The sequence below is a fragment of the Volvox carteri genome (assembly GCF_000143455.1).
Source record: "Volvox carteri f. nagariensis unplaced genomic scaffold VOLCAscaffold_1, whole genome shotgun sequence".
In the NCBI taxonomy this organism is placed as follows: Eukaryota; Viridiplantae; Chlorophyta; class Chlorophyceae; order Chlamydomonadales; family Volvocaceae; genus Volvox; species Volvox carteri.
Genome location: NW_003307545.1, coordinates 1,887,959 through 1,908,119, shown reverse-complemented (window position 1 = coordinate 1,908,119; position 20,161 = coordinate 1,887,959). Strand labels below are relative to the sequence as shown.

General features: G+C 56.9%; 4 protein-coding genes across 4 annotated transcripts in view; 2 read left to right on the top strand and 2 right to left on the bottom strand.

Moving 5' to 3' along the window:
* The window catches only part of VOLCADRAFT_85990 (uncharacterized protein), a gene marked incomplete at both ends in the record, with an annotated part of 8,650 nt that extends 7,372 nt beyond the window's left edge, over positions 1-1,278 (bottom strand). The window contains 2 exons of the mRNA XM_002945679.1: positions 573-884; positions 1,273-1,278. Of these exons, the coding sequence (XP_002945725.1) occupies positions 573-884; positions 1,273-1,278 (318 nt within the window). The remainder of the gene's footprint in view (positions 1-572; positions 885-1,272) is intronic.
* A 1,242-nt stretch (positions 1,279-2,520) lies between these two features.
* VOLCADRAFT_85989 (uncharacterized protein) lies at positions 2,521-3,944 on the top strand (the record flags this gene model as incomplete). The annotated part of the gene is made up of 4 exons (XM_002946037.1): positions 2,521-2,759; positions 2,917-3,065; positions 3,253-3,472; positions 3,602-3,944. 4 exons carry the CDS (start codon positions 2,521-2,523, stop codon positions 3,942-3,944), a joined length of 951 nt encoding a protein of 316 aa, XP_002946083.1.
* Positions 3,945-9,475: 5,531 nt separating this feature from the next.
* VOLCADRAFT_115669 (uncharacterized protein) lies at positions 9,476-13,832 on the bottom strand (the record flags this gene model as incomplete). Its single annotated transcript, XM_002945678.1, has 9 exons — positions 9,476-9,726; positions 10,144-10,319; positions 10,521-10,719; positions 11,111-11,297; positions 11,516-11,563; positions 12,097-12,270; positions 12,337-12,590; positions 13,454-13,517; positions 13,599-13,832. Coding segments are annotated over 9 exons (1,587 nt in total), but the record flags the coding sequence as incomplete, so codon positions are not given.
* A 1,356-nt stretch (positions 13,833-15,188) lies between these two features.
* Positions 15,189-20,075, top strand: cog5 (component of oligomeric golgi complex 5; the record flags this gene model as incomplete). Its single annotated transcript, XM_002946036.1, has 9 exons — positions 15,189-15,886; positions 16,367-16,456; positions 16,645-16,857; positions 17,281-17,435; positions 17,634-17,790; positions 18,172-18,347; positions 18,617-19,277; positions 19,455-19,645; positions 19,847-20,075. Exons 1-9 carry the CDS (start codon positions 15,251-15,253, stop codon positions 20,073-20,075), a joined length of 2,508 nt encoding a protein of 835 aa, XP_002946082.1. The 5' UTR covers positions 15,189-15,250.
* Positions 20,076-20,161: the final 86 nt, after the last annotated feature.

Genomic DNA, 20,161 nt, shown 5'->3' with positions numbered 1-20,161 from the left:
CGCAGCCATCATGTGTATGCACCACACGGACGGCTGCGGCACCATGCGGACCTTGTCGGATGGGGTATTATGCAGCAGACAGTTACACAGCCATTGTAGCTGTATATGGACACGGTTGGGCGGTTGAAATGCACCTCGTCATCCCACTTTCCACAGTCACCAGGATAGGAAATGGCATACATGTGCATATGTTACATTTCTTGGTCACTGAATAGAGGCGGACTAATGTGGGCAGGTACCAGATGAGCGGTCCTTCCATATACCACGGCCATAACCCACAAGTATGCCGCCCCTTGGTTCTCACCTTACCACGTAAACACTGACCGAAGCCCAGAAGTGTGCCGCGTCTTCATCTGCAGAGGCACAAGCATGCTTGGTTGATTCTTGAGATGCGACCCCGGTCTTTCGTACCGGATATGTTGGCGATGTTGCATAGACGCTGCAATGCAATACAATGGTCGACCCCGCCAACCAAAACTACACATGCTCAGCTGAAGATATTCCCGATGCGCCAGGCCCTCCAAAAAGTGTGCTGCCATGCGCGCGCCAGCTGCCGCACTGACAGCACCCACCGTGAAGATGTCTGCATCAGCCTGCGCCCCCGACAATCGCTGAGGCACGGGCTGCAGCGCGTTGTGAATGCAGCCGCCCGCCAACACCAGCCCGTCCCCAGAGGGCGAACCATGCTCCGCCCTCAGAAGCAGTCCCTGCTCTGCAGCCCAGGCGCGCGTGCTGGCCAACGCCTGCACCACGATGCCCAGGATGTTCCTGCTGACGAAGTCCATCACCGTGACGCCGCACAGCACATGCTTTTCGCGGCCGTATACGGCCATGTGCATACGTATGCCGCCGACGTGGACTGCAGAATCTCGTTCGCACGCGCGCTGGGCAACGCCACGCATTCCCGGAGCGGGAATGCCAGGGCCCAGCCATGAAGGACATGCCGCCGAATGATGTCGAAAATGGCTGCCGCGGCCACATCCCTCATCGCCGACCTCGCCTGCTGCCCATCCTCCGCGTGCACATGAGTGATGTACTGCACAGTCTCTACCTCTTCTGGGCACGCCGCTGATACTACATTGGACAGCACGGCCAGCGACGTCGTGCAATTGTCCATTATGGACGCCAGCCGCGCCAGCCGCTCCAGATCTGTGTTCGCCACCGCCTGCAGCATTTCAAATAGCTTGCTCACAACTTGCAATGCGAGCGCCTCCACGACTTCCAGTATGCCGCACGGTGAATTGCGCGCTGGAAACCGCGAACGTTACTTACTGCCATTCTTGGAAGTGCTGGTTATCGTCCACACAGTAATGCGCCGAGGTGGCCGCTGGAGTGCCAGACGTCTGTCGCCGACCAACCAGGCTGTACAGTACTCCGCTAATTGTCTTTTTTTAAAGGCACAACACTTCGAATCATACAGAAATTTTATACTTTTGTGTCATGACACCTACTCGGCTTTATGTACACCCCGCGCTACTTCCAAGCCGCGCTACGTCCTGTGCCTTTTCGGGCCTCGCGTCGCTGGACGAGTCCGCGGCTACAGCACCGCCGGCCGCTCCGCCTTCCGCGACGCCCCTTCCGCCGCTTCGCCCGACCTACCATCTAGCCTTGAGGTTGCATCTTCATCAACTCCTGCACTTCACCTCCCGCATTGCAACTCCTCACCGCTACGATCGCTGTTGCCGCGGTTGCCGGCAGTTGCCGGCAGTTGCCGGCGGTTGCCGCCTCGCCGGCAGTTCTTTGGAACTGTTCGCCTTTGCCAACCGGCGCACAGCCGGATTGCGCTTTGCGCTTTTTCGCATGCACCGTATCTACATGCCGGCGAGGCATCGTTCTCGTCCGCGTGTGCTTCATTGTGAATGGTCTGGTTCTGCTCTGGATCGCTAACATTGCGAGGAGCGTTCGTGTGCCCAGACCGCGCTGGCCAGCCGGGGCTCTTCCTTCGGCCGCGAGTAACTCTCGCGCTTCGTAAAGAGGCCCCTTTCCAAACAATTTCTCACGTCTTTACAGTTGCGCAACGCCGTCAGCACCATGTCCCCAGTGCCGTCTCCTCACCACCTAACGCACTTTACTTCATTTCATACATTACACACCAATCCTGTCCGAACTCGCGTTCACAACCGTGCGGGCAACCTGCACGCCGCTCCTGGCTTGCGACAGCTTTATGTTGTGCTCGGCGCAACGCGCCGCTTTCACATTTCAGGATGACCACCCATGTCCATGGCGCTTTATTCATTTCCGCATACAACTTGTCCCAGCGCCCCACCCGTTACCGTTGCTGCCGTCGCCCATGCTCGCCATGCGAAGACGTACTGACCGCCCTGATTCAGCCCGCCCCCTTGAAGCGTCCCGTTTGTACGATGTCGCGACATGTATAAATGCCAGCCTGTGTCGCCTACTTTTTCATACATTTTCCTGTTTCCATTTTTTGGCTTATTGACCGAACTCCCCTTTGCGGACGGCAGCCAGCCAGACTTTCGCTTCGCTGACACCTGCTCTGCTGTTGTAACCTCGCACAACATGCCTCCGAAAATGGCACGCCAATCACAAGTCCCACCTCAGACCCTTTCGCCCACCAACTTGGGCGCTTACGGCACGCCTTCGCCGAGCCTGCCGGCGGGCTCTTCCGCCGGCGCCACAGCCAAGCCACCCGTCAACATAGCTGACCTGTGGGCGCAGCTAGCAGCGGCGTCGCCAACCGGCGGAGGCCGCGATCACTCCTCGCCGGCCGGGGTGCCGAGACGGCCGCTCACCTTCAAGTAAGCGCCTCATCTTCCGGTACTAGTAGCTGCCTTGCCGCGCCGCACCCTACCAAACATTCCGCATGCCATCCCTGCTGCGCACCCACGCTCCTCTCCGGCTGTCCCATGCATCCACCATCTTGAGACGGCCTGCTGCTGCCCCTCGTACCGTCAGGCAGCAACTGCTCTTGGGAAGCATGCGATGTCACGACGAGGACGTCCTGCGCGCAAACCACACCAACGCTAAGTTTAACGTGCTCCTGGCCGAGGGCCGAAAGTACAGGGACGACTTCCAGGCGCAGCACGGCGCCAAGCCCGCCAGCAGTAAGTCGTCCTACCTTGCTGCCCATTGCTCACTTGCGCCAGCCGCCGTCCCCCGTGCCCGCTTTCCAACTGCCCGGCCATGTGGCCACAGCATCCTTATGTCACGCCCCGCCCCTGCATGCCTCCACTTCCGCCCCGCCATCCCGCCAAACTCACATCCACCCTCCCTCCCTCCATGCCCGTGCAGCGTTCTTGTACAACGTGACGGCAGAAATACACGAGGGCGACATGCCGGACAAAGCGACGGCAACGCACACGACAATCATGCAGCTGTGGATCGCGGCTGCTGGCAGCCTGCGTGGGGATACCGCCATTGCGCTGATCTATGATTACGGCATGGACGCGGGCACCGTCCTCAAAGCGGACCAAGACTTCGCGCTCTCGGTGCTGACGGCCGCGCAGCAGGCGTGAGCGTCGGGCGCCCTCCTGGCCACAACCACGCCAGCCAAGCGAGCCGCAACCAGCCCTGCCGAGCCACATTCCAGTGCCCCCGCCCGCACGTGACTATATACCATCACGTGCGCACCGACCGGCAGGGTATACGTCGGCCAGTCCCGGGACCCTCAACGGCGCTTCCAAGCTCATGCCCGCAACCCACCCAGCCGGATGAAGGACGACGCCCACCGCTACCAACCCTTCCGAGACCACTTCACCCTCACACGCCTCATGTCCACCGCCAATCCTGCTCTGGCCCAAAAGATGGAGGCCCTCTACATCGCGCAGTTCAAGGCCCGGGGGCCGGGCGGCTACAATGTGCTGCATGGGCCGCCTTCTGCCAGCCCGGCCTTCTACGCGATGAGCCGGCAACGCGCCGGCAGCACCCACACGCCCACCGCCGTCACAGTCCAAGACGATGACGCCCCAGCCACGCTTGCCTAGCCCACACAGCAACTGGACACCTAACGCTTGACGGATAGGGTCCCACGATTTCGACGCTAGGCTTCTGGACATTGAGCAGTGGCTGTTGTATTTGGGCACGATCGCACTTAGGGTTTCATTCACGTTGCATACATGTCCAACCTTAACTCGTGTGTGAACGGCGGCTGCTGCCCATACGGACAACAGCGCTTGGGATGGTCTATTGTGTGAGCGTTGGGGGAAGGGGGGCCCCCGCTGCGCTCCTTTCTATATCCGCTCATCGCGTGCTCGGGTGCAAGTTGGTAGCGTGCGAGTTCACCCATCATGTTGCATGTTCTGGCATGGCCATCCACGCGCGACATGGAACTTGTACCTAGGCCTTATTCTTCGTTCCTACATCATAGCAAAGGGCCAACGCGACGTGGCCTGTGCACGCGCTGTTGCTGTGGTGCTGTTCTTGTTCTTGTTGTGGTTGCTGATGTTCTTGCATACGCGCGCGCGACGACATGACTGCATGTACATTGCGCCGTGCGCCACACGCCCTTTAAGCAGCTTCGACTAAACAGCTTCGACACTAATCTCACATTCCAATATGCCACTGCACTTTCCTCTCCAGCCTGGCCACATTCTCTTCCTCGCAAACATACTTGGGCACCTTACAATCCAACACCATACGTGCTTTGGATACGCGGGCAGCTGCTTCACAAGGACCCCCCTCTTTGCGTGTACATCGGCCCGTACACAGACCCGTACACAGGCATGGGCAGCAGGCGGCTCCTCTGCCGTACAGCTAGGGTTGCCATGGCTTTTTGGTGTGGATGTCCTTTGAGACGCCTGGGTAGCTGATGACACCGCGGCATGGGGTACGACGGCAAAGGGCTTTTTGCGATTATATCCCGTGCCACAGTGCCATCAGCTAATCAGGTGTGCGTGGGGGATTCTGGCTCTTTTTGTGACGTGACCTATTTGACGAGGGCAGGCCCCCGCGGGAACGGGAGGGACACTGCGAAGATGTGTCGCGGCTGCGTGGGCCGATGATGAAATTTCTGTCTGTCTATCTGTCTGTCTATCTGTCTGTCTATCTGTCTGTCTGGCGCCGGTGCGGTATCCTCCGTCTGCAAAGACTCTACAATTTGAGGAGGCCTTGACGCGCGGTGCGGTCGCTGGAAGTCGATGCGGCCAGGCAATGGATACGCATGCATGTCCGTGGAACGGTACCGTGAGACCGTGAGGGGCGTACCCGGACCATCCATCCGGTCAAAATTGGCCCCGGCACGGGTGCCCACGCTCGGATGTGCGTGTGTGTGTGTATGTGTAAGTTTGAACTCCATCTGACGATGTACAACATCTGTTCTTTTCGAGTTATCGGTGTTTGTAGACAAGGACATAAGAGGTATGGCAGGCCCAATTTCTTGATGTTTGTATAAGGTTGTATGTATGTGTGTATGCATGTATGTATGTATGTATGTATGTATGTATGTATGTATGTATGTATGTATGTATGTATGTATGTATGTATGTATGTATGTATGTATGTATGTATGTATGTATGTATGTATGTATGTATGTATGTATGTATGTATGTATGTATGTATGTATGTATGTATGTATGTATGTATGTATGTATGTATGTATGTATGTATGCATGTATGTATGTATGTGCGTGTCAGGCGCGTGTACATCACTAACGTCAAACCGTTAAGTGCACGTGTGTGTATTGGTACATACCTGCGTGTGCGTCCCATTATTGGTGGCACGGATGCCGCTGCTGGCCGGCAACCAAACATCAATCCCCGATTGAGAGGAGGGCGCTTGTTGCCAATCAAGGTCTCCTCCTTTTGCTACTGGTGTAATTGTAAAGAAACGCCGACACCTCAAGGTTTACAATCCCAGTACAAAAGTATGGCTTTGCCGGGAAAAAAGCAACGCGAGCTGAACGTGAATATCCATCTTATCGTCCAATTTCTCAGGGCTGCCTGTCCTAGCTTCCGTTGCAAGTTTGCAGAGTCCATTTTCCCTCCAGCCGTCCACTTTGGGCCACTTGATCCAGCCGGTACACAACCGGAGCCAGGGCACTAAACCAGACCACCTACCCATATGCATATTATGGACGTTTAATCCAATACATTTTAACAACCCCCTTTCATCCCTCCCTCCTCACACCCCCTCCCTTTCCCCCTCCCTCCTTTTATACAGCCCTCCATCCATCCTATGGCACAAAAGGGTCTAACCGACCGGTTAGCTAAAACCCAACCGGTCGCTTCGGTAGGGTAGCCGACATTTGGAGATAACGATTTACCGACCGGTAACCTTATTAGTCAGTGACCCTCCAATTACTGGGTCGTTAGCTCGTTACGTCGGTTTACCTACCGGCCAGGTACCGAAGCGATTAGTTACCGACCGCGGTTTGGTAGGGTTGTTACCGACTGCTGGTGACAAACAAGACGAATAATCCGATTGATCTCCGTGAAGGCACTGGGCGACAAATGCAGAGGAGCAACTGCCTCCCGGCCATCGACAAGCAGCTTGTCGCCAGGCTTGCAGCGGCATATACATGGCAGCCGTTCCCATAAAAGCCAGCATTTATATTCCTAATTGGTTTTTCCAAGATGCGAATTTCCGTGCGAGCGTGGTTAAAATGGTTCTCTAGCGTATTTTCTGCATACCGTACTGCCACGATTCTTTTGTGATACGTGTTTTGGGGAAGGCCCAAAATTAACGCTGAAATTATTTTGATGATATGCAATTTTGGGGACGGTCACGAGAAAAATCTACAGTTGTGATACACTTTTGGTGACGGCTCCAGGGCGTCCCGCGGGCGTGCTCACGCTTCGCGCGCTTACGCTTCAGCGTCTACTACCGCCAAGCTGCTATCAAAGTCCGTCTCGCGCTCAGTCCTTGCAGCCTCAACCTCCGGCGCCACTCGAACGCTGGTAATGCCTGCCCTGAGCTCAATGGGAGCATTGGTGTCGAGCTTGGGTAAAAGGCTAGTAAGCTTAAGCTGTTTAGGCGCCATTCTGAGCGCGCTTTCTGAGGGTGGGCCTGTAAGCTAAAGTTCTTGTCCGATCAACTTAGGGGTAAAAGACGAAGATAACTACTAGCCAACAGCGTCTTCTGGAGGGCTTTACTGTTGGTCGATACCGTTAACACGGTGTACGACACATTTGTGACAGCCAGTTTGGTGATGCCCATAAAATTTTGCCTAAGACCTTTTTCCACTGCTATGCATTTGGGGACGCCATACCAATTGCGTGTCACCAAAGAATCGTATCAGTACGGTACAGCAAGTTGCAACCACAAAATGTTATGCGGGTCCTACTACGGGTGTTTTACAAACGATTTTTGCAACATTGATAGGGTAGCCTATCGGTAGGGTAACACTTCGGTAGGTCCCCTGTAACCCCACCGAGGCCGCACCCATCCCTCCCTCCTTTCTTCCTTCCTTCCCTCCCTCCATACATACATACATACATCCCTCTGCACATCCCTACCTCCACACATACATCCTCTATCCCTCCTTACACCCCTCCCTTTATAAATCCCCCCCTCCATCACTTCCCATCTCCGCTGCCATCACACTCCAGCGTAATTGCGCAAAGCACACACGCACTATGCAAAAGCCCGGCCCGGCTCGCGCCGGCGGCCTGACAACAAGTCCAATCATCGCGCGTTGCCTGATCCGGTGCTAGCCGACGCAGGTCCTAAGGGTTTGATCTCAGCTCGAGGGATTGGTTGGCGGCGGCGCGGATCGCGTGTGGGGGAAGGGGGGGTCTCCCGGCGGCGAGGTACGACACATCCGTGTCGGCCCTCTCTTCACCCCTCGGAGGCCCCCACCCACACCACCACCTCAAAGCACCCCCAGCCCGATGCTCTGTAGCTCTCTGTCTGTCTGTCTGTCTGTCTTAATCCGTTGACGCTCTCTTCCTACCTTCCTCTCGTCTACCTGTGCGAATCACCTTAACATCTCGCCGTAAATTGTACGGCAATCGCCCCAATACCAATACCACTTTACAACAACCTGTGCGTGGTCGCCATCCTGCCACCATCAAAAGGATGTTTGCCCCGTTGTGGGCACTGGGCACTGAACACCGCACACCGCCGGTGGGTCAATATTTACCACGGTGCAGAGACGTCGTCGCTGGCGCAGGCGCCGCCCCGCTCCCCGCCATACCGTATGACACAGAAGTACGACATCATAATGATCTGTGTACGGCAGGACGTTAAGGACCGCATCACAACGCTCCCAAACCCGTTGCCAAGGACGACTCGCAGATGGGCCCCAGCGGTGTTGCACATCTCCCACCCCCCCAGTTACCCCCGCAGGCGGGTGGGGGACCGATATTGGGCTGTGCTAAACGTCGGCCCCAAAACAGCAAAACCGCCGCCGCAGCCAAGCAGAAAAGCAAACAACGCTCCAAGCCGTTCCGTACGTCATCTTTCATCACGTGTTGTAGTACGAAACCCGTATACACATCGCATGGACTAACAGCAGGAAGGGTTTTCGATTTATACTTTTTCGAGCAGAGCAATGGGGCCGATGAAATTGAGACCAAACCCCAAAAAGACCCACGCCGAACGAACACCCGGAACAAGGCACCCGCACCCGCACCAACACCATACACTACACACACAACTACAGACCGGCGGTGTTATCTGCAGGGGATCTGACCCCCCTCCCCCCCGTATGGAGGTGCGCAGTATTAATCCATATAAACATACGGACATAAGCTAAACAACGCTGCCCTCGCGCCGCCTCGCTTTGAGAGGAGGAGCAGCACAACGCCACCGTTGCGGTAGCGGCGGTGATCGCGGTGTCCTGCTGCCGTTGGCGAACACCCCATCTTTTCCCGCACACACCGGGAAGTGGGGGGAGCCCGCAGCCACCACCTCGCCAAATGATCTCACCAAAAGGCACCGGCAACGCAAAACGACAAACATGTGGCCGCATCTTTGCATGCAATTCTTCATTTTCACACTTTTTCCTAATAAATATTCTCGCCTAATTGCAACACCCACAAAAAAATGTGCAGCACATGCGAACAACATCTTTTCGCGGGAGGCACGGACACAAAAGACAGAATGACGAGCTAGAAGCAATTTCAGCTGCACCAATTTATTAGAAGCTGCTGCTGCTGCACGTAACAAAAACAACAAGTGCAACAACTGCCGACGTACACACTGTACGGCAGGTTGCCAGTTGTGTAGCGCGATAGCCCAGCAGCGATAACCTTAGAAGCAAAACACAACACAACACAACACACGGAGCGCAGCCGCCCCCCGACAGGCCACTGTCGTATTGTACGGTAGGAAGCACATGCATATATGTATATGTATGTATATATGTCTGCGTGTGCGGTTGGGAGGGGGATAAAAACACCTCGCTCCCCACCACCCTCCACAGACGGCCCTCCGCGTCCACATAGGCAACCGTATTCTTCTTCCTCTCCCAGCTTCCCTACACACACACACCCACAGCCCCAGATGCAACACAACGCAATGCTGAGCCCGGGGGGGCCCGGGGGGGGGCCCCCCCCGGGGCCCCGTTGACCTGCTTAGCAGGGCCCACACTGATAGGAGGCGCGTACGGCACCCTCACGGATGAACCCCTTACCGCCACCAGCTGGGTTCGGCAACTGAGTCGTCTCTGAGTAGCTCTGTACGGCGCCAGATTTGCCGTACATAGCTGCGTCCGTCGAAGAGGTTCCGCTCGATGCACACGGTGCCGCAGCAGGTGTGTAGCGCAGCAGTACGGCAATGGGCCGCGTCCATCGGTACGACAGGAGGTCATGGCTGCAGCCGCTGCCTGGGAGGTGCATTTTTTTGGGCGGGGGGAGGGAGGGAGGGATGTTGGCGACATGGTCGTGTGACATGAAATGTTGCTCGGGCTTCGCCAAAATAAATCTGTTTTCAAACGGAGCAGTTGCATACAGAATGAAGATCTGACCTTGTCGCTACCTCCATGGCCTATTAACCCGACTGACTCAACACCTAACGCTAACCTTTTAGAACCGCGACCCATCTGCCTGCACCCATTACTTGGCGCGGTCTACCTTCCACGGACGCTCCGAACCGGGACAATGGGGACCCGACGACATTCTCTTTACTGCCACTAGAGACTCTCTCTCTCTCTCTCTCTCTCTCTTTCTTTCTTTCTCTCTCTTCTTCAACATTCGACATTCTCCCGACATCACTTTCTTCAGCACTCGACTGGTTGGCCTACCGGTGATAAATCCGAATCCGGGCAGCCTGCAGAGGACATCGGAAATGCCGCATCCGTAGAATCCGAGCAGACGGAGCAGACCGGCCGGCACCGCCCACATCAGTGCACCAACCAAGCTGAATCCGCTGGCCACCAGAAATATATCCCAGTCGTACAAGTTGCCGTACCAAACGTACCTGCGGTACAGAGCTGGATTACATGAGTTGCCAGTCACGGCTTAGATTGCAACACCGCCCATACGTGCGCATACACAAGGCTGCCCCCGGACAGCTCAGCGCAGCACAGCTGCCGTACCCTTTCCTTCCTTCCCCCTTCCCCTCCATACATACTGCCGTGGATGCCGCGTGCAGCTGCCCCCCTTCTCCTCCCCGCCTCACCATGCACCGTACGACGCCGACCAGCCCTTGCGACCTATGCCGTACAACGTGACCGTTACCATGCCCACGCAAAACCCAAACACCAGCGCGGTTTCGCTGAAGAAGGGTTTCAGTCGGTTCGACAGCCCGAGCCCCACAAGCAGGAAACAGCAGGTCGAGAGCAGGTTGGTGGTCAGGAAGAGCGACAGGACCTTGTAACCTGGTACGGCAGTACGGAAAAACGATAAAGGACGAGCGGTTGGGCGACTGCGCAGTTAGGTACAAAGGGTTGTTTTGAGTGGAGTGTACGAACATACACATGTGTGTGTTTTGGGGAATGGGGATGAGGACGGGGTGGCGCGGGGGAGGGCGAGGCGACATGCATGGACTTGGGCTTTTTTGGGTTAACACGGGGTCGCCGTGGAGCACCTAAGGGCCCGCGGGGTAGGGGGCGGGATGAACATTAAGGGAAGGGATCAGTGCAAAAGTGACCAGTGCAAAAGTGACCAGTGCAAAAGACTCATCCCCCGCGTCCCTCGCCCTGGCACAGGACGACGGGTCGGTATGGGTCCACACACGGCCACCGACCCGCCGACCCGCCCAGCACCGACCTTGCAGCGCAATGATGATGAGCGGAATGTTGACGCACACGGTGACCAGGCGCGGGAAGACGGTGTGTTGGCCCTTGAAGAAGTGCTGGGCGAGCACTGCGGTGATGCCGTTTTGAATGGAATCGATGGCGGACTCGTTCATGGTGGCTGCCAAGATGAGCGTTACGACACCAACCCACGACGACACCTGACACCGCAAGGGTGACACACACACGAGGGTGGTTAGGAATTTCAAGTGGGGGGAGGAGAAAGGTATTTTAGCCGCGAGATGGGGAGTTAGCCGTAGCCACGTGAACTAATGTCCGCCTCGTTATATGACCCGTGGTGGGTCGCTTGGTGGGTCTGTGCTGCTGCTGCTGCTGCCCACTAGCAGTGAGGGTGGGTGAGTGAGTGAATGCCACTGACCTGAACAGAGGCACCTGTGGCGGCGGCGTCGCGCTCCGAAGAAAACACCTGCGGCGCGATTCGGGACCAGTTGGGTGGGTGGTGGCGAGGAAAGGACAGGAAGGCGGGAAAAAGGGGGGAGTTAAGGTGCTCTCAGTGAGTACGGTAATGTATCGGTACGGAATGTGGATGGAGTGCCGTACGGCCGCATGGAGCACTGGATGTTGGTGTTGATGTGATCTGGGGTATTTGGGAAACCGGTCGCCGGCAAGAACAGTAGCCTGGTGATGACGCGTTTTGAAATCCAATTAGCTTGGATCTTGATGTGGTATGGATCCGTGGAGTCCATGATGGAACTGCCAAAAAAAGATCTGGATCTGGGCCGTCACGTGATCTGAATCACCTGGGAAGTGATCTCCTAACATTTCAAAGCACCCCACCCTCAAAATCCCCTGTGAGGACACCCCCTCTCCCCCCCTCCCACCCCGAGCAACCCAAACCCGTCACATACACATACTACACGCCTACACAACATCCCGTACATCCTCTCCCACGTACATCATCCCGTACACCGTGTATCCTTGGATACTCCATTCACTCACCTGGAACAGGTAAAGATTGTAATCGGTTACATCCGTGATGTAACCGCCCCACGCCGCCAACCACCCTCCGAAACCAAACAGAAAAACTGCCACCATGATCAGCAGGAAGCCAACGCCGCCGCCAAACACGACAGCACGGCGGCTCTCGGACGCCCAGACCTTTTGCCACATCGCCTCCGAAAAGACAGTCGCCGCCATAAGTGAACATGGCATGGAGTAAATTGTGCCGTAGCCATTTACATTGGGTCCTAGATTCTCGGGCAGCGGTTTAGGAAGTGAATCCGGGCGGAAGGTAACGGCGGTGTAGATGACGAGGATGAGAATGAAGAGCGCCGTGAAGATGCCCTGCGCCTGGTCCGTGATGATGGAGATGTAGACGCCGCCGTAGGCTGTGTAAATCATGGTGAGAGCGCCGACAACGATGATGACGGGGTAGTCGACTGAGCCGACGAAGTATTTGAACAACAGTCCAATCGTGGTGTATTCCGCGAGGACTGTGGGACCGGAGTTCCGTCGACCAGCACGCACAGGGTAGCAGCACGGGGAAATAGGTGGATGGATGGGTGGGTGGATGGATGGATAAGAACTGGACATGTGAGCATTGCGACTTTATTGTGTTCGAATCAGCTGTTGTTAGGTTGTTGCTGTTGCTGCTGTTGCGGTATCGTGTAGGTCTTTGCTTCGCACAGCGACAAGGTCTTAGGGGGAGGAGGAGGAGGGGAGGGGGCGAAAGAGGAGGAGGAGGAGGAGGAGAAAGAAAGGATGCCTGGACTTGCGTTCTTGCTGTGTGTATCCGCGGGCCGCGCCACCGTCGTGGTGTAGTTTTATTATGGCCCCGTGGCATAGACTGCAGTGCGCAGGCGGGGAAATCTGTGCGTACGTGCCGTGCTGTGCGTATTGCACAGTATTGTGTTGTATTGTGCGATAGCTGCCATACGCGCGCGCGCGCACACAAATGATTGGACGACACTCTCAATGTGTGACATGTGTGTTTTGTATTTGCTTGCCTCCGTTTGGCGGAGGAGGCGGAAAGCAGTGGTGACGGCGGTTTCTGTGGTGGTAGTGGTGGGCTATAGTAATGGGGGCCGGAGTTCTGTAGACGCAAGCAGAGATGCGATGCGGGGCCCCGTGCGGGAAGTCCGTACAAGCCAGCGAAGCAATGAGGGCTAAGGAAAATGGTACAAAACGAAAGTGCAAAAACGGAGTGCGCCGGCTCGACGGACCCGCACAAGGCGTTCTGCGGACCAAAATGATGCGCTTAGCATTAGTTAAGATAAGGACCCGCTAATCGCACGTTACGCTGACGCTGCGGGTCTTCGAGGACCCAAACTGGCATCCACCCGAGCCAAAGACGTACGCGCGATGCTCATGTTGTAAAGACTGATGACGACGACGAGCGTCCTCGCAACAGGGCCGAAGCGCTTGCCGACAAAGTCGGGCAACGTACAGACATCGGGGTGCATTGACTGGATTTTTGCGCCGAAGAGGGCTATAATGAGCACCGGGATGCCTGATGCAAAGGCGTACATGACGCAACCCACGATGCCTGTCGAGACAGCGAAGGAGGGCGGCGCTGTAATGCACCAAGCTCCGACGGCCGATGCGAAGAAAGACCAAGCAATGCGCCATTTATTTTGTGTGCCTCGTGCGGTGATAAACTCCTCAGCTGTTTGATCGCGGTGCTTAGTAAACAACCTGAACGTATAGCGCACGATGGCATAGAGGGCGAAGCACACCTGCGCCCGGCAAGCACACGCTGAGCGCTTGAATTCCTCAAGAGAGGAGACAACAGCGTCTTACAGCACACTCGCCTGTGCAAAGATGCAAGTCACATATGAGATAATGACATACTTCTTGTGTTCGTCCATGACGTTAACGGTCGTCCCTTAGGCCTTAAGTCACCAGCGTGCTTACGGCGCTTGAACAAAAACGTTTGTATAATTAAAGCTAACTAGAGTTTTCGCGTCACTAGGCAAAGGGCGGCGCCGACAAGACACACCGCAGGTCGCGCGCTGCAAGGATCTGCCGTTTGCTGGTCAGGAAAACGTCTTCATTGAAGTGAGATACTACCTGAAACAGAATAGAATGAGCTTGAGAGTGCGAGGATACGCTAATGTACGATCGATTAACCCGAGAAGGCATTCATGAACTGCACATGAATCGCGAGCCATGCCCGCAATCGCTTATCTCTAGCTGGTGCTAATCGTACAGCTGAGCTCCTCTTCTTTTGCACGCCGAGCTGCTTGCAAGGTATCCTCGTTGGTCGTCGTCGTCGTTGCCGTCGCCAGCTGTCGCTGACACCGGCCCCGTTGCGCTGAGTTGGTGCACTTCCCCATTTGGCCCATGCGTGGCCCATCACAACTATTCTGGATGTGTTTGAAGATACAAGATACTAGTACGATTGGAACGTTCCTTCGCAACTGTGTCCAGAAATATGTAGGTGTGTAAATGCCCTCGCGTGGCGGATGCTCCCGGAAACCATCAGAAGCTTGCGCAGCGCATGCTGAACAAGCATGGCTGGGCATGTGCTTTTCCACGATAGTCTGTGGGCCTCTGGGTGGTTCGTGTGCCGGTATGGGGCTCAAAGAGGTCCGTAACGCTAGGGTAAGAGCGAACAGGGCATCTCGGAGTTCTGAACACAATCTGTCAAGGATACAACGACGAAGCCTGTGTTCCTCGAAAGTGCTGCATGCGTGGTGTGCTGCATGCGTGGTGTGCTGCATGCGTGCTGCATGCGGCACCAGAACTCTGGTTAACTTCACATGCGCAGCCGATTGTAAGAAGTGAGTCGGGCCGTACGACCCATATCTCAAGTGATGCGGTGGCGAGGATTACGCGTGCTTTCAGCGCATTGAGGGTTTTCTGGTTCGGACACGTACCAGATAGATTGGCGTTGACAAGCTCCGATTGGGGTTGACGACCTCTACTGAAAGAAAGCCTGCTTCACGGTGGTCCAAATTGCTGAACAAAGGCTTGCAACAATGTACGAAAAACAGCATGCCAACCGACAATATCTTGCAACGGACAGGTTAACACATTATTTGATTTCTTACATTCGGTAGTTATTATTTCCCGACCAAAACGTTATTGACCTTAGGATGACTGTATGATAACTACGATAACCTGGAGTGCGGGCAGATGTCTGCTGTGAACCATGGGCAAACGAGGTGAAAGCACAGATGCAGAACAGCACGTAGGGGCTAATAGTAATGGCGAAGACCTCTTAAATTTACCGCGCTTCGCTCCTTTTTTGTCTGACAATTTCAATGTCGCTGAGTTTACATCCAAGGTTCTCGGGGGCTCACATACAACAGCTTCAGCGCAGTCGGAACAGCTGCGTGATGGCGTGCACCAGCTGGAATTCACGTTATCGGACGAGGTTGTCGCGCGCAACAAGGAGCTTCTTAACCACGTCCGGCGCATGCTGGACGCGGAGAACTCTGTCCGCGATTTGGTCTTGTCAGTAGAATCCCTTCAAAGCGCGGTTCGGCGCATCCGCGCTGAAGTAGTCGGGCCCTACGAGCAGATCAAGCACAAAACGCAGCAGCTCCGCAACATTCATGCGACGGTCGACATCCTGCGCCATGTTATCCACCGCCTAAAGCTGGCGCAGAAGCTTCGCGCACAGCTCGCGGTGCCGGCAGCGCAGGTGGACTTGGCGAAAGCGGCCAAACTCATCACAGACATCCGAGCTGTGGACGCAGAGGTGGATTTGTCGGGGATTGATGCGGTCGCTGCAGACGCGGAGTTCCTTGAGTCTGCACGCAAGTCGGTGCAGGAGCAGGCAGAGGTGGGCAAGCTGCTGGGAATCCTGCAGAGATCTCCATTTCCCCCGCCGGAGTCGCCGGAGGCTAGAGGAAGCGCGGCTGGGCCATGTTGTTTAATCTATCCACATCTGCTTAGATCCGGGAGGTAGCTTTGTCAAACGACGAACGACGTAGGACCGAGGGGGTTTCAGCGCTACGTGAAGGAACACACCCTCGCCTGTGCGGGATGCTAGCCCTAGCTACGCACGGGGACCAGGCCCTGTGTACCTAACCCTGAAGTCCAGGGACCCGGCTAGACGTTTGAATCTTAATCTCCCAAGCCCGCTGGCAGCCACTGCCAGCTGTAGTAGTTGGGAAGTATTGCGACGCTGGGCCTATTGGCAGACCGCACACTCTTTTCCTCGCCAGCCCCTGCCTGCCAGCTGCTAAGCGCGTTAAATCCCGTGCCTTTGGACGTCGGGAGTCTTTGGGAGTTACACGTGATTCCGCAACCCCCCGTTCAGGCTGCCCTGACCGAGGGAGTCGAGTCCCTGAGCCAGGCCCGGGTGGGGTCCGCGCTGCAAGTCATATTTAACCTCAACGAGCTCCATCAGGTGGGTGTGAGAGCTGTGTTTTACGGGCCATGTACTACCGATGGGCAATGGGTTGGCGGATGAGAGCCCAACACAGGGCAAGGAAGGCGAACAGGGTCTCTGGGAACCACTGCCGTGGAGTTTACGTACAAGGCTGCCGTAAGTTTGCGCTTAACTATGATGTGAATGCATGTGGTTGCATAATACAGGCCGTGTCGGCGCTGCTGTCTCGGCACCTGCATGACATCGAAAGGGCGTTACGGAACGCGCTGGACTCGCGCCACCTGGCAGCACAAGCGGCGGGTGGAGGTGGCGGCGGACTGGCGGTTGCCACCGGCAGCTCTCTGGGCGTAGCGGCCGGCGGTGCGGGGACAGCGGGACGCGGGCAGGCGGCCCCGGGGGCACAGGACAGGATGTGGCAGGTAGGTCGTTGGGTCTCGGGGATAGGGGTGTTACATGCACACCTGATGCCAAACGCAGTATCTCTGGCACTTCTCTTGGTGCTCTTGGTCGCCCCTCCTATCCCACACAGTTTCCTCGTGCCCTGCCTCCTTACTCATAAGTCCCCGTAACCCAGCCCTCCTCTCGCAATAACCCTCCCCTTCGTACATGGTTGACATCCTAGGTCCATAGGATTCTTGTACAGCATTTATCTGAAACCGCCCTCCAATCCCTGCTCTTTCGTCCTATCTGTCCTCTTGCGTCAAGTCCCGTCCTCCTTTTCGCGAACCCCCAACCCCGCGCCCTCCTCCACAACCTTCACCCGTTGCCTCCTGATTGGTTCTTACGCCTCATGTCCATCCTCTTCTCGCTTCCTCTCCCCGCTGTCCTCCTCTGCTCTCCAGGCCATTCGTGACGTGCTGGAGCTGATCAGCAGTTCCACGGTGGCGGTATGGCACCTGCAGAGGGTGGTGGCCAAGAAGAAGGACCCACTCACGCACGTGTGTTTCCTGGATGTGCTGGTGGGGCCGGGGGAGGCCCTGCTGGTGACCAGATTCTGGTGAGAGACCCCTGCGGATGTGGCCTTTGTAAGAACTAATACAAATAAGCCGAGAGAGCTACGTGAGGAAAAACGAGGGGAGGATGGAGAATGGCGACTGCATGTATGGCTGTTGGAAGGAAACGGTTGCTTACCTTGAACTCCAACAGCTCCCGCCGTACATTAGCCCATTACATCGGCCCTCACTTGCCGCCTCAGGTCGGATGTGGTTCGCGCCACCACGGACGCCTTCGCCTCCGTGGCCAAGCCCGGGAAAGGGGGCTTCGTCCGGGATACCCTGACTGCTTCCTACCCCCGACTGGCGGGTCTATTGGAGGCCATGTTTGAGCGCCTCACTGCGGAGACCACCATCAAGGTGGGGGGAAAGGTGTTTTGCGGATGTGGATGCTGGGTCAGGAGGGACGGATAGGTAGGTGGCTGGTAGCGGTTGGTAGCGGTTGGCAGGCTGGGTGGATGTAGGTGGGTCAGGTTAGGGCAGGGCTGGAGCTTGCCGTGCACCGTAGTGGTGTCCCTGCTTAAGGGCTTGAGCCAGGGTTGTCTTTCTCTGGAGCGGCCAAGAGAGGTCTAACTGCTCACTGCTCGGTAATCGTTTCTGACTGTCTGCAGCTGGGCAAGTCTACTTAAAGCCCACTTGTAGTCAGTGACGAAACGACGTTCCATAAAGAAGTGATCTGTGTTGATCTAGGGCGTTGCTGTATTACCGCTAGCTGCTACTGGTATTGCTCCTGCTGTGCAGGGTGTGCTGCCTGCAGTGGGCCCAGCCCATCTGCAGCAGTTGTTGGCGGCGACGGGTCCCTTCCAGACGACGTTCATGGCGGGCTGTCTGTCCAGGCTGACGGACGCGGTGGCGGCGGCCTTCCCCGGCAGCAGCCGCCAACTGCCCTCCGCGACGGAGGTGCAGAAGTGTATCGGGTGAGAGATGGAAAAAGCGGTTGGGGCAGAGGGGCCCGGGGACCGGCTCGGGTGGGGAGCTGTGTCCCTCCATTCTGTTCTCCCCAAAGTTCGCTGCTTCCAGACTGTGTACCTTTCCCAACGTGCAGCTCCTTGTCGTCCATGTCGCATGCTTTTGGCGTTTTCCAGTTCATCCAATCACTCACCCATCCATACACGCCGGACGGCGGCAGTTGATTCTTTTCTATTTGAGCTGAATTCCCGTTCACCCATGGGTCCTCCGTTTTCAGGCTGATTCACGAGGAGCTCAAAGTGGGCTCTTCCAGCCCCCAGCTAGCAGCCATGATGGCTGCTACAGCGGCCAAGGCCCTCAACCTACTTGCGGAACGGGCCGAGTACTCGGCGGCCTCGGGGCCGGAGCTGCGTCAGCTGACGGCAGGTGACGGCGGCAGCACCGGCCCCAACGCCGCGCAGCTGCGCAACATTGCGCTATGCTCGCAGCTGCAAGAGACGCACCGATCGCTGTCGGCGCTGCTGACGCGGCTGCCGCCGACAGCAGCACCGGCGCTCGGCGGCGCGTTGGCTGCCGTGCAGGCGACTGCGGTGGACGCCGTTGCGCCCATCTTCCGCACGGTGGTCGAGGCATGCGAGGAGCGGCTGCTGCGGATGCATGAATGGCCGGGTTACCGCGCCGGCGTCGCAGGCGACGGCGACGCGGCTGCTGACGCCGCCGGGCCGGAAGTAACGTCGACGTCGCCCCATGTGGCGGAGGTGGCGGCGCTGCTGGCGGACTTTCGTAGCGAGTTCCTGTCGCGCTTTCTGCCGCCGCCTACGCCCAGCGTGCCGTCATGCGTGGGATCGCTGGTGGAGCGAATGGCGTGCCGCCTGTTGGTGTTCTTCGTGCGCCACGCCTCATTATTGCGGCCCCTCACGCAGGCGGGGAAGCTCCTGGTGAGTGCCCCTCCATGCTTGGACTGCGATCTACAGTGCGAATGAAGGTATCGTGAGCATGGAGTTGAGGACGCAGCCACTTACGCATGGCATCCGCCTTCTTATCCCTTGTTTGTTTAGCCCCATGAACACCTTCGTGCGAACGTATGCACGCGCCCAATTCACCCACGTGGCCAGGTGGCCAAGGACTTGGCCGAGCTGCAGGCCGCTGTGGGGCAGCAGCTGCACCCCCTGGAGCAGCTGGGAGGGCCCTTCCGGGCTGTCAAAGCCTTTCGTGCGCTGCTCTTTGCTGCGGCGGCTGACATTGGGTCCAACCCGCTGCTGGGGGAGTTGCCGCCCGCCATCACGCTGCAGCACCTGTTTTCAAGGTGGGGCGCGGTGCAGATGCTAGTACGGGTACGGGTACGGGCAGAGTAATTGAGGCGTCCACATTGTGTGTAAAATGGAAAGCCCATCCTCTTCTTGTAAGACCGCCAGCTGATTTGGACATCTGGGCGTCCAGCAGTTGTTTTGATCGTGTCCATATAAACCACCTCCAACCAACGCACACACGCGTTCGATATCCGCAGGTTGCCTGCTTCCATCAAGGCGCCGCATGAGCGCTCCGGTCTCACACCTCTGCAGTACTCCCTCTGGCTGGACAGCCACAGCGCCGAGGAATGCCTCCGGGGTATCGCGGCAGCACTGGCGGCGGCGCCGGGCGGCGGCTCAGAGGCAGGCGGCAGCGGCGAGGGGATGGAGGCGCTGACGGTGATGCGTCGGATGTGCGCGGCTGCGGGGGCGTTGGTAGGGGCTTGACAGACGGGGGAAGGAAATGTGTCAAAAAGGAGCAAATTTCGCTGGGTTGTATGTGGAATATTGGGCTTGATTCGGCCGTACCCGCA